Here is a 14,061-nt window from a genome sequence, read left to right on the forward strand (position 1 = left end):
TATAAATAAATTATTAAAAAACTGTTGTTATCTGCTAGTCTAGAAAAATATATTAAATCTAGTATTATTCAGTATCACACCTACTTAGGTGTCTGGACACCTTTTTAGTCAAGTGGTCTGTTTGGTCTGTTAGACAGACAGGCCCGCCTACGTTGGGCAAGTAAAAGGAGAACGAAGGGGAGGAAATACCAAAATAAAAAAAGCTGTCCTAGCTGTGGCAATACTTTCTGTCTCAATTTTCAACTCTTGTAATTGTCATGATATCTTACATTGTGGGTTGTAAAAGCACGAGGGGAAGGGTACCAAATCTCACAGAGAAAGGCTTCCAACATCTGGACTCGATTCGAAACATCACGCCAAGCCGACCTGGGCCAGAACAACTCTCCCATGGGTTAGATGTTGGCTGTCTCTCCAACCATCACACTGGTACTCAGTACAAGAAGCACAAAGGGCGAGCGAAGGGCTTTAACTCTGGGAACAACAGACAGGAGCAGAGTTATTCACCACCCTCAATACTTGAATCACAAGCGAGTAGGCTTTTGTCCGCGGCTCTCCTTACTATGATGAAGTATGGCAGGCATCACTTGAGATATCTGCGGGATCAAGAAGTTCGTGGACCGTTTTCAGCCACCGAGTCGTACCACACTTTCACGCCAGGATAGGTACAAGGAGCGCTTCTGAGACCGTTACCATGGCCATAGGGCCGCCTGGGTGCAAATGTACGGACATAGACTATTTCACGTTCAGCGGCAGTAGTACCACGGTCAAATTGTGAGCGACGTCGACGCTGCTCGTCGCGGTATTGCTGGCCGACGCGCGGGGCAAAGAGTCCTAATAGGCTTGTTTAATCACGGGTTCAACACTTGAGCACATCCGTACATTGTACTCACCAACATGCTCCGCATTTTCAATGCTCCGACGCATCTTCGAAGGGTTATCTGGCCCGGGAAATCGATCCTCAGTCCCTCCGAGAGGAGTGGTGCCGGTGTGAAAAATCTGTGCATAGAAATCAGACCTTTCTTCCTTTGGATAGTGTATTCGAGGACAGATATTGTACCAACCTTTGGTCGGAAGGATGGATGCTCCAGCATGACAGAACTGTTTCGAAATTTCTGCACCAAACAGTCCTTTCCCTGAATAGCTGTCCCTCAATTTTAGTCATGCGATGCAGTAGTTGTAGAAGAATTAAGACGAACTAGCATATGACACTTCAGCCACCTTGTCGCTGTTGAAACAATTCCTGAAAGTAAGTCAGCACAAAAGATCACACTCCCTTGACCTCGTCGAATCATACCAGGTTCGTCCCGCTCTTGCATTGACAAACTATAGTTGCTTAGATCCATAAAGGTTGAGGGCATTAGGAGGGCACTGACATCAATAATATCAATTGGCTAAATTTCCATTAGTGACTGTTATGTTCCACAAGGATATCATGCCATCCCACTCACATCTTCGAAGTTTATAAAGGCATATCCGACACTGTGATCAAATCCCAGTCAATAAGAACCAGTGAATGTAGACATGAATCTCATACTTGCAATTGTTTGCAAAATCTGTGGGTAGGGTGCCGCAATCAGTAAACTTTCTTACAAGTGTAGAATAGATAAGGTCCGCTAACCAATGCGCAGGTACATAAAGTCATATTTACCATGACTTGTCTCATCCACAATGGCTTTGAGCATAGTCTTATCCCATTAATCGTAAATATCTCCATATTATGCCATAGTATCTCTGGGTAGAGTAGCTTACTTGGTCAATTTTGTTGGGAATATTACGGAGCATAATCTAAGATGGAGAGGGTCTGTCAACATATAACTCATGAATAAAGATGGGAATATTGACCGTGGTGCGGACATCTAAGCCAAGACGAATGCGTTCGATGTCAACTGCGTTCTGACTACCCAGACGTAAATCATGATAACGACTGAGTTCGCGGCGAGGGGAGGGCAAAATCCTTTCTCCAGCCGTGGACATCCAATCCATGAGACTAGCATGTTCACCGGAGGGAACTGTAGAACGGCCAGTAGGGCTTAGCTCCATGTAAGAAGCGCGGCCTGATCTTATGGATGACCAGGAAGAATTCTTGGCTAACGAACTCTCGCGTGGTGAGAACTCTTCCCTTGTGGGTGTTGAACTTGCGATTGGCTGTCTGCATCTTCTCTCTTCCATATCCGGCCTAAATATCGAAATCTCTAAAATGCAATCCTGTTATAATATACGTTAGCAATCCAACAGAGTAAGAGAGGGATATGCCAGCCTACATCAACAGATGTTCCGTTGAGAGTAGTCATGACATTTTCTGCATCACGGGTGTTGAAGAACTCGATATGAAACTCGCCAATATTCTCCTGGCCGGTTGGTAGCGAGGTGAATGTCTTGATATCACCAAACGTCATGGTAAGTGTTTCAAGCGATCGGGCAACGGTACGCTGATTAAGATTGGGGTTTCTCCCATCATAGTAGACCGTGACCAATAATTGGCCCTCGTAATCAGATGTTTGCGGTAGAAGAGAAGGCTCGACATGTTGTACATATTCTTTAGGGGCAATTGGAGAGACATTCCACTCAGGCCTGAGAATTTTGATCTTTTCGATTGCTTTCGTTGCCTCGCGACTATCAGTGAACGCGACATATACCTTCCCCATGGAGCTAAGCTCTGAAAGTACAGGGCCTTTGAGAGAGCCAAATTCACGACGCTATTTATTTATGTCAACCGGTCCATTCTATCCTTTCAGTTCCTGGACAAGGCACTTACGTTAAAAAACCCAGCTAGGGACATGTATGTGAGGTTCTTCGGCACATTCTCAATAACGAGCGCGCGACTACGTCTCTCGGTGTCAAAATCTCCGTGAGCTGTACCAAATGGTCGATTGTTTCTATTGACTTGGGTGTTGCCTATAATCCCATAAGCTGGCGGACCTCTCTTTTGAATCTCTAGAGACACGGGTCTTGTTTCGCTTTGTTCAAAGTCCGTGTTTGTAGCTAGGTAGTTACCACCTACAAGTCCTCGAGACAGAGACAATGATTTGTTTCCAATGGGTGTGAAAGCTGCAGCTGTTGGTGAGAGTTGAACACGACTAGACGTGCTCGCTGACACCAGAAATGGATCGGATGATGACCTATACATGTTATCAAAAGGTCTGGTTTGCTTCCACACGGCAAACCTACGTCGAATAAAGTTTTTGGATACCAGTGTTAATTAGTTGGTCGCCGACATGGGATTCCGGACGGCCCTTGGATCGTAGGACTTCAGGGGAATATGCTGTGAGCTTAGTGTCTGGAGACCCATTGGCAGATCCTATCTCATTTGTTGAGCAGGGGCTGCTCAAGCCGTGGGAGGAGTCGTTTGCCCTCATCTCGAGAGGCTATTGTTAAGTTCAAAAGGTTTTAGCGAATATTGTCCCTTTTTCAGAGGCATGCCTTATGTCAAGAAGTAGAAAGGGGACAGAGCAAGGAAGTGTATAACTTACAAGACAAAGCTGTTCCAGGAAGCTTACAATGCTGGGACAAGAATTTTTGCACGGAGCAAGACTGTCAGATTTCACCTGATCTCTTGCTTGAGAGCCAATATTAAGAGGAAACAGAAATGGGAAACACGGTAAACATGTTTCCAAGAGAAATAGATGAGAGAGAGAAGCAGACAAGATTTGGAGACGGACTCGGGCATGCTGCATATAGAACCTGTTAATACGCATACTGCGACAAAACAACAACAACCATCCCAGGTTATAGGCGCCAAGGATGGAGAATGAGTAGAGAACTCGTATCTGGAAAACCTTAACAAGATGATACTGAGCTGTGCTTATCCACATGATGAGGTTATAGATTAACGTTAATTTTGGATATGGAATGTGCATACCACATATGTCTGGGGGTTCAGACAGTCTTGTTTTCTTTCAAACTAACAGCACTAATAAAATCAATCAGTTTCTGGCTCAGCATTCTGGCCAGATTTATGCTCTAGATTTGCATGAAATATAGGAACTTCTGTGTACATGTTTGAACCCCAGATAATAGTGGCCACTCCCCAATACATTGCCACGAGGCAGGGCTAGGGTTGTGTTGAACCTAGTGCACCTTTATGACTAGAAAGGATGTCGAGGCACCTTTTTAGTCTAGGGGGGGTACCGGGCGACTTCCAACAGGTTGGCATATCAACAAATTGCTATTACTCGAAGTGTCAGTCCCCTGTATAGTATTGCTTTTGGTCTTCGGAATCCATTTAGAAAATCCAAAGTTAAATATATCAGATGGGGGAGGCTCATTAAAAGGTTGTTCATTCGGACGTTCAGCTGTGATGGCATCCATAGATATTGCCAACTCTTGCCACTATATCACAACCGACTAGACGCCCCATACTACTATTAATGACGGTCTGTATATATATTGACTGACCAATATTGCAGGTAAGAATGTTATCCAAGAAGCATCTACGGAGTATTGTAGCAGCTCCTTGATACCATGGCATAAGATGCACTAACCCGCTTAAGTATTATTCTGGAACAGCATTTGGATACATTGCCTTAGGGACCATGGCATATATGTCAAACCCAGTATCATTCAGTATCACGCCTACTTAGGTGTCTGGACACCTTTTTAGCCGAGTGGTCTTTTTGGTCTGTCAATATACTTCACTACTTAGTCAGTCTACCTAGTTACACAGTGCAGTGCATTACTAGTGGGGAGATTCTGCGCCTGATCATAGTTGAGAGATGTTACTATTTCAATATTTGTCCATTCATCTGCTTTGTGAAGCAGGCACAGGTGTAGACGGAGCGATACAACTGTACTAGTAGAAGTACTCCGCTAATTAGACTATTTGGGCTTAGCGTCTACTAAATGCCTCCGCATACAAGCATGTTCGTCAATCGCCTAATTGCGGGGGTCCCAGTTGCAGTGGGTTCAGAAAAAGTTGCGGAAGGGTCAGAAAGTTGGATGCCTTACAGGTAAGATTTCTGATTCTTGATCAGATCTTTATATAATATAGCTAATTAAAAATTAGAATATATAATTTTAATGTCTGTGTAGTTATATTATATATTTAAATCTAATTTTCTGACTTTTATATAATTATACTGGTTTTTTTTATTATTCTTAAAAATTTTTATTTATAAGATTCTTCTTAGACCTGTATATATAATTATATATAGATATAATTTTATATAGCTTTTTATATAAAAATTTTTTAAATTTTAAGTAAAATCTTAGATAAAGATTATAGGGTTTTAAGTAGAGTTTCAAATATAAACTTTTTTTAATAATAAATCTTTAAATAAAACTTAAACTAGTAATAATAATACTTTATATATAGAGTATATATATAGATATATATATCTTATTAGTTATTACTAATATTATAAATTGAAGTCTAATTTTAAGTTTTATTTATAAAAAAGATCATATTTAAAATTCTGTTTAAATTTTACTTTAGTTTTTATCTAAAATTTTATTTAAGACTTTATTTAAAAATCTAGATAATTTTATAAAAAGAATTATATAAAATTATAATTATATATAATTATATATACAGATCTAAAAAAAATCTTATAAATAAGAATTTTTATTATACTTTAAAAAGAACTTACTAAATTATTAGATAAGAAATTTATCTGTGTTAGCAGCTCCGCAGTCACGGCGCCTGTTTTTTTTGTCCGGAAACCAGGCGGCGAGCTCTGATACTTCATCAACTATTGAGGCTTGAATACAATTATCAAAAAGGACTGTTATCCTCTCCCCCTGATCCAGCTTAGTAAACCACTTGGCCTTCCCAATCTGGTTTAGCGTCTCGTGGATCAGTGGAAGGAAGCCGAAGACAAGGACCAGATATATCAACTATCAAGAAATCAGGACAGCCGTCAGCCAGGGGCCCAGGGCGCACGGAAGTTCCCCCCTGGCTTGAAGTTAAAGATCTTTATTACTAAATATATTATCAATAGCTAGAAGATTCTGATTTTTAAAAAATAAAAATAAATATTAGAGTTTAAATTATTATAAATTAGATTAATATAAAAAATATATAACTTTCTTCTAATAAAATATCTAGAATAAAAATAGATTTATAAAATTATTAGCTATAAGTAGAGTGGCTATATCTAATTATTATATCTTAACCTAATTTTAACTATAATCTAATAATTAGATTAAGATATAAGAATTCTCTTAATTATATAATTAAGAATACATTAAGATTAAGAGATTATTTTAATTAATCTTAATTATAGATTAGAAAGATCAGATATAATTAAAAGATTAATAATCATTAATTAATTAATAATTTATATAGATTTTTTATAAATATAACATATTAGAAATAATATATTTTTAATTGTTATATTATTAAAATAAAATACTAATTAGATTAATTAAGAATTATTAATTTTTTTTATTTTTTAATTAATAATTAGTAGTCTAGTAGACTCTATATTAGAGTTTTATAAATAATATTAAAAATTTAAATATAATAAGATTAAACTACTAGAAAAAAATATATAAATTATTATTTAAGTTATTTTTTATATTATTCTAATTAATAATTATAATAATAAAAAGATTATATAACTTAAATATCTATTTATATCTAAATATATATAATATTACTAAACTAAAAAAAAGCTTAATTTTTTTCTAATAATATTTTATTTTTAAAATTATTAGTAAGATTATCTATATTTTTATTTTTATTAATATAGAAAATTATTATTAATTTATTATTTTCTTAATTCTTAGCTATAAATATAATAAAATCTAAAATAAAATTATTAAGAATGTTATAATATTTTTTAATAATAATAAAATAATTAGTATATAATATATATCTAAAATATAAATACTTTAATAATCTTAGAATATAGACAGTTATAATAATAATAATAAATATTTTAAAAATTATTAAAAAGCTATTTAATATTAATATTATTAATTATAATAATTAGAAAGTTTCTAACTATATAGTAGAAAATAGAAAACTAATTATAATAAAACTTTTAATAAATAAGAATATTAGAGTAGTCAGTAATTTCTAAATAATTATTAATATAAAAATAATTAGAAAAGTTATTAATTTAATATTCTAGTCTTTAATAATCTATATATTTTTAATATTAAAATAAATCTTAAGCTTTTTAAATATTATTATAAAAAATAAGAGCTTCTAATATTTAAAATATTATAAAAATTCTTATCTAAATCTAAGAATATACTAGAGACTATAAATAATATATTAATAATAGAATTTTATTAATAATAAAAATAAAAAATCTTTTTAAAAATAATTTAATATTTAAAATATTAATTAATATTATTATCTAGTCAGATACTTTTTTTAAATTTTTTTTAGTTTTAATATAAAATCTAGAATAATTATAATTATATAAATATAATCTTTAATTTAATAAATTTAATAATAATATTTATAAAAGTTCTAATATATATTTTTTAGATTTTAAAAAATCTTTTTTATAGAGTATTTATTTTTATATCAGCTAATTAATAGACTAATTAAAATAATTAAAAAAACTATTATAAATATTATAGATTTTATAAATTATAGATTTATTATTCTCTAACAGAAAAAAAATTAAAAAAATATATAAATTTAAATAGATATTCTAACTACTTCTATTTTATTAAAAAAAAATAAAAATAATTAATATTATTATAATTCTAATATTATATAAAACTCTTAACAGCTAATTATAATTTAATTTTATATTAGATTATAAAATATATTACGTTTTATTAAATTTTATAATTAAAAAAAAATAATATACTAAGATAGATTTTAGTTATTAAATAAATTAAAATTTTTTTAAATATAATAGATTTATATCTATAAATTATATAATCTTCTGCATTTATTATTAAACATTAGAATAATAAATAATAAATATTAAATAAATATATAAAAATAATTTATAAAAGTGTTTTATGAATTATTTTTAAAGAATTCTATAAAATATTTTTATAAATAATTTTTAGAGAAGTCTATAAAAATCTTTTATAAATAATTTTTAATATATATTTCTTTAATTATTCAGAAATTATTAGCAGAGATCTTAAGTCTTTTAATATTATTTTTTATATATATTTAATAATTTTATTAGCAGTCTTAATTCAAAATTACTAAAAAAAGATATTAATAAAATATTTAATAATATAAATAAGATAAAAAATGAAATATTAGCTTTAAATAATTTTTATAAAATCAGAGTTTACTAAAATATTATAAAAATAAATATTTTAATTCAATAAAATCTAGAGATCTGCTATAATAACATTAAATATAATAATATTATTATTAATATTATTAATAATTATATTTAAGAATTAATAAGTAAATTTATATTTTTACAGAATCTTAAAGATAATCTTAATTGGATTTTTATTAATATAAACTCTAGATATTAATTAAAAATTTAATAAAACCTTATAATAATTTATATTTTCTATTAGAAAATATTTAATTAAAACTAGAAATATTTTCTAATTTAAATTAATCTAGTAATTGATTATAATTAATATATATTTATTATCTAGAAATTTTAATAATAATTAGATATATATTTCTTTTAATAACTTAAAAAAATATTCTTTAACTTATATTTAATAAAAAAATAAATATTTAAAAGAGTACTAGAATAGCCAGATTAATCTTTTTTTTTAAATTAAATATATTTAATAGTTTAAAATAGCGGACAGCAGATAATAAGAAAATATAATATTCAATTAAAAAAGTTTTTTTTATTATAAATAATCAAAATATAAGAATATATGTTGAGATAGTGTAAAGAAAGTATATCTATTATAAAGTTAAGATAGTATCTATATTACTTAAAATATTATTATTAATCTTTTATCTAGCTTGTCTTATAGATAGATATATTTATAAGAATTTTATAAATTATATATAGAGTGGCTTAACCTGACTGTTATATCTTAATCTTAATCTGGCCATAATCTGACAGTTAGATTAAGATATAAAAAATTTTTAATTATATAATTAAGATTAGATTAAGATATAATTATTATTATAATTATTTATATTTATTAAATAGAAAGATTAGATATAATAGATAAATTAATAATTATAGATTAATTTATAATATATATATTCTTCTTATATAAATAATATATAAAATATAATATATATTTAATTATAATATAAATATAATAATATTTTTTAAATATAATCTACTATTTAATCTACTTAACTAATTATCTTAAGAGATATATTATATTTTAAAAAATAGTTTTATAAAATTTAATATAAAAAAAATAAAAAAAAATATAAAATATTTATTTTTTATATTATTTAGAATAATAATTATAATAATATAGAAATTATAAAATTAGATTTTTATTTTTATTTAAATATATATAATAATTAAAAACTTAAATAAAACTAATTTTTTAATTTTAATAATAATTTATTCTCTAGATTATCTTTAAGATTATTTATATTTTTATTTTTATTAATATAAAAAATAATAATTATCTTATTTTTCTCTTATTTCTTAGATATAAAGATAATTAAATCTAAATTAAGATTATTAAATATATTCTAATATTTTTTATTTATAATAAAATAATTAACATATATTTAAAGTATAATTATTTTAATTATATTAGAATTAAGACAGCTTTAATAATAATAATAAATATTTTAAAAATTATTAAAAAAATATTTAATATTAATATTATTAATTATAATTAAGAGAAAATCTCTAGCTATTTAATAAAAAATAAAAAATTAATTATAATAAAAGTTTTAATAAATAAGAATATTAATATATTTTATAATATCTAGAATTATATTAATTTAATTAAAGATATTTTAAGAAGCTATATATTTTTAATATCTAGATATATCTTAAGTTTTTTATATATCTTAATTATAGATAAAAGTTTTTAATATTTAAAAATATTATAAAAAATCTTATTTAGATCTGATAATAACTTAAAAACTATTAATAATATATTAATTATTAAATTTTAATTAAAATAAAAAGAGAATATCTTTTTAAAAATAATTTAATATTTATAATATTAGTTAATATTATTATTTAGCTATATATTTTTCTTAAATTTTTTAAGTTTTAATATTAAATCTAGAATAATTATAATTATATAAATATAATTTTCTGTCTGATAAATATAATAATAATATTTTTAAAAATTTTAATATATATTATATAAGCTCTTAAAAATCTTTTTTTTTTAAATATTTATTTTTTTTTTAGTCTGTTAATTAAATAATTTAAATAATTAAAAAAATTATTATAAATATTATAAATTTTATAAATAATAGACTTATTATTCTCAGAGAAATAAAAAATAAAAAAAAAGAGATATAGAAATTTAAGAAAATATTTTATTTATTTTTATTTAATTATAATAAAATAAAAATAATTAATATTATTATATTTATAATATTAAATAAAACTTTTAATTACTTAATAAAAATTAAATATTTAATAAATTATAAGATAAATTAAGTTTCAGCGGGTTTTATAATTAAGAAAAAAATAATAAACTAAGCTAGATTTAAATTATTAAATAAATAAAAATTTTTTATAATATTAAAAGCTTATATTGATAAATTATATAATTTTTTAAATCTATAATTAAAAATTAATATAATAAATTAATTAATAAAAGACTTTTAGAAACTTTTTATAAAAAATTTTATATTAATTTTTTATAAATAATTTCTAGAATATATCTTCTTAAAAATTTCTAAAATATTAAAAAAGATTTTAAGATTTTTATTATTATTTTTTTATATATATTTAATAATATTATTCAAGATCTTAATTTAAAATTTTTATAAAAGAATATTAATTATAAACTGAATTATATAAATAAAATAAAAAATATAATACTAATTTTAAATAATTTTTAAAAAATTAAAATTAATTAGAATATTATAAAATTAAATATTTTAATTAAATTAAGTTTAAAGTTCAGCTGAGATTATATTAAATATTATATTATTATTATTAATATTATTAGTTATTATATCTAATAATTAATAAATAAGATTATATTTATATAAAACTAATAAAATAATTACAGCTAGATTCTTATTAATATAAAATTTAGATATTAATTAAAAATCTGGTAAAATCTTATAATAATATATATTTTTTATTAAAAAATATTTAATTAAATTAAAAAATATTTTCTAATCAGAACTAATTCAGTAGTCTATTATAATTAATATTTATTTAATATTTAGAAATTTTAATAATTATTATATATATATCTTTTTAGATAATTTTATAAAATATTTTTTAATCTATATTTAATTAAAAAAATATAATTTTTAATAAAAAAATAAAGCAGCAAGATTAATTATTTATTTAAATTAAATATATTTAATAATTTAGAATAATAAATAATAAATAATTATAAAATATAAAATTTAATTTTAAAAATTCTATTTATTATAAATTATAGAGATCTAAAAAAAATAATAATTAAAAAAGATTTATCTTAAAAAAATAAATAAATATTTATAATAATTTTTTACTTAGTATCTAACTAATTATTTACTTAAATATAATTAATAATAATTTCTTTTTATAATTCTTATAAAGATAATAATTTATAGAACTAATTTCTAAGTTTTTAATTCTTAGATATTATAAGATATAAATATATATAATATAATAAATATAAAATATTTTATTAAAAAATAATATATCTTTTTAAAAGCTGTTTTATATTATTAATAATATTTTTTAATTAAAATAAAATAATAGTTTTTTAGTTTTTATATAATCTTTAGAAAAGATTATTTTTTATTACTAATTCTAAAAAATAAAGAGCTTTTTTTAAAAAACTAAATATAAAATAATTTTCTGATTTTTTATAATATATATAATCTTAAGATTTAAAAAAAAAATCTGATTTAAGAAGCTTATCTTAATTTAGATATTATTATAATTTATAAAAGTCTAAGAAATAAAAAAAGAAAATTTAATAATATTCTCTAAAAATAAATCAGATAACTATAATTAATTTATAATTTTAAAACTATTTTATAAATAATAAATATAAAAAGATAGAAGTAGAAAACTCTATAAAAATAATTTATTTTATTTTAAAATATAATTTTATATAAATATAATCTATTATATTTTAATATATAATTAAAGCGCCTGCTGTATCTTATTTACTTTAATAAATTTAATAAATAAAAATTTATATCTAAAATTTAAAATTATAAAATAATCTCTTTTCTTAAATAGAGCTGCTTAAGATATAATAAATTAAAATAAAAAATAAATATTTATAAAAAAAATTTATAAAATATTTTTATAAAATCTTCTATAAAAATTATAATATTATAATATAGATTTAATATACTTTATTTATTTATTCTATTTATTTAATTTATTTAATCTATTTAATCTATTTAATTTATTTAATTTATTTTATTCTAATAATCTGATTATCTGTAATCTTTTTAATTATTTATTAATTTCTAATTTTATTAATAGCTCTTTAAGCTATATCTTATTTATAAATCTAAGAATAATCTAATTTAAAAAAAATAATAAAATAAAAGCAGTATATTTATTCTTAATATTTTAATTAATAATTAATATATAATTTTTCTAGTATTTTATAATATAATTAAAATATATAGCTAAAATAGAGTAATAATTATATATTTTTATATATATTTCTTATTATAAAGATAATAATTTTATAAAAAGCTGAATTTTATTAATATAACTAGAATTTTCTTATTATTTTTAATAAATAATAATAATAAAAATACTAATTTCTTTTTAATTATATTTTTTTAATTTAAAAAGCTTTTTTTTATATATTTTTAGATAATAATAAAGATAGTTAGATTAATAATTATTTAATCTAGATATATCTTAATTATATTAAAGCTTAAAAAGATATAGCAGATAGATCTTAGTATTAAAAATAATTAAAATAATTAATTATCTAATTTTTAGTTATACTGTAGTCAGATATAAAAATTTTCTTAATCTAATTATAATCTAATAATTAGATATAAAAATTCTAATTAATCTGATCTGACCTGGCTGTTAGCCACTCTATATATATATAAAAAAAGAAAATTATTATTATAGAATTTTTATATAAATTTTTTAAATCTTAAAGACTTAGTAATATCTGTATAAATATTTTATTTAATATACTATAATTAAATAAAGCAAGAGATAGTACTATAGAAAAAGAGATAAAAGAATATAATTTAGATATTCTAGAGTGGCTTAATCTGACTGTTATATCTTAACCTTAACCTGGCCATAATCTGATAGTCAGATTAAAATATAAAAACTTTTTAACTATATAATTAAGATTAGATTAAGATATAATTATTATTATAATTATTTATATCTATTAATCAGAAAAATTAGATATAGTAGATAAATTAATAACTATAAATTAATTTATAATATATATATTCTTCTTATATAAATAATATATAAAGTATAATATATATTTAATTATAGTATAAATATAATAATATTTTTTAGATATAGTCTACTACTTAATTTATTTAATTAATTATTTTAAGAAATATACTATATTCTGAAAAAGATTTTTATAAAATTTAATATAAAAAAAATAAAAAAAATATAAAATATTTATTCTTTATACTATTCAGAATAATAATTATAATAATATAAAAATTATAAAAATCAGATCTCTATCTCTATCTAAGTATATATAATAATTAAAGACTTAGATAAGACTAGTTTTTTTAATTTTAATAATAATCTATTCTTTACATTATCTTTAAAATTATTTATATTCTTATTCTTACTAATATAAAAAATAATAATTATTTTATTCTTCTTTTATTTCTTAAATATAAAAATAATTAAATCTAAATTAAGATTATTAAGTATATTCTGATACTTTTTATTTATAATAAAATAATTAATATATATTTAAAGTACAACTGCTTTAATTATATTAAAATTAAAATAATTTTAGTAATAATAGTAGATATCTTAAGAATTATTAAAAAAATATTTAATATTAATATTATTAATTATAATTAAGAAA

At 23.1% G+C, this 14,061-nt stretch overlaps 1 protein-coding gene across 1 annotated transcript; it reads right to left on the bottom strand.

Annotated features, from left to right (window-relative positions):
• Window positions 1-233: 233 nt before the first annotated feature.
• Window positions 234-3,684, bottom strand: BO70DRAFT_367000 (putative meiosis protein MEI2). Its single transcript, XM_025544475.1, has 15 exons — window positions 3,471-3,684; window positions 3,169-3,365; window positions 2,756-3,119; window positions 2,262-2,696; window positions 1,843-2,205; window positions 1,750-1,785; window positions 1,619-1,685; window positions 1,535-1,553; window positions 1,449-1,479; window positions 1,374-1,391; window positions 1,295-1,323; window positions 1,197-1,240; window positions 1,062-1,141; window positions 891-996; window positions 234-831 (listed from the first exon to the last, which is right to left on the bottom strand). Exons 2-15 carry the CDS (start codon window positions 3,354-3,356, stop codon window positions 602-604), a joined length of 2,010 nt encoding a protein of 669 aa, XP_025394256.1. The 5' UTR covers window positions 3,357-3,365; window positions 3,471-3,684; the 3' UTR covers window positions 234-601.
• Between the last annotated feature and the right edge of the window lie 10,377 nt (window positions 3,685-14,061).

Source organism: Aspergillus heteromorphus (assembly GCF_003184545.1).
Source record: "Aspergillus heteromorphus CBS 117.55 chromosome Unknown BO70scaffold_64, whole genome shotgun sequence".
Classification (NCBI taxonomy): Eukaryota; Fungi; Ascomycota; class Eurotiomycetes; order Eurotiales; family Aspergillaceae; genus Aspergillus; species Aspergillus heteromorphus.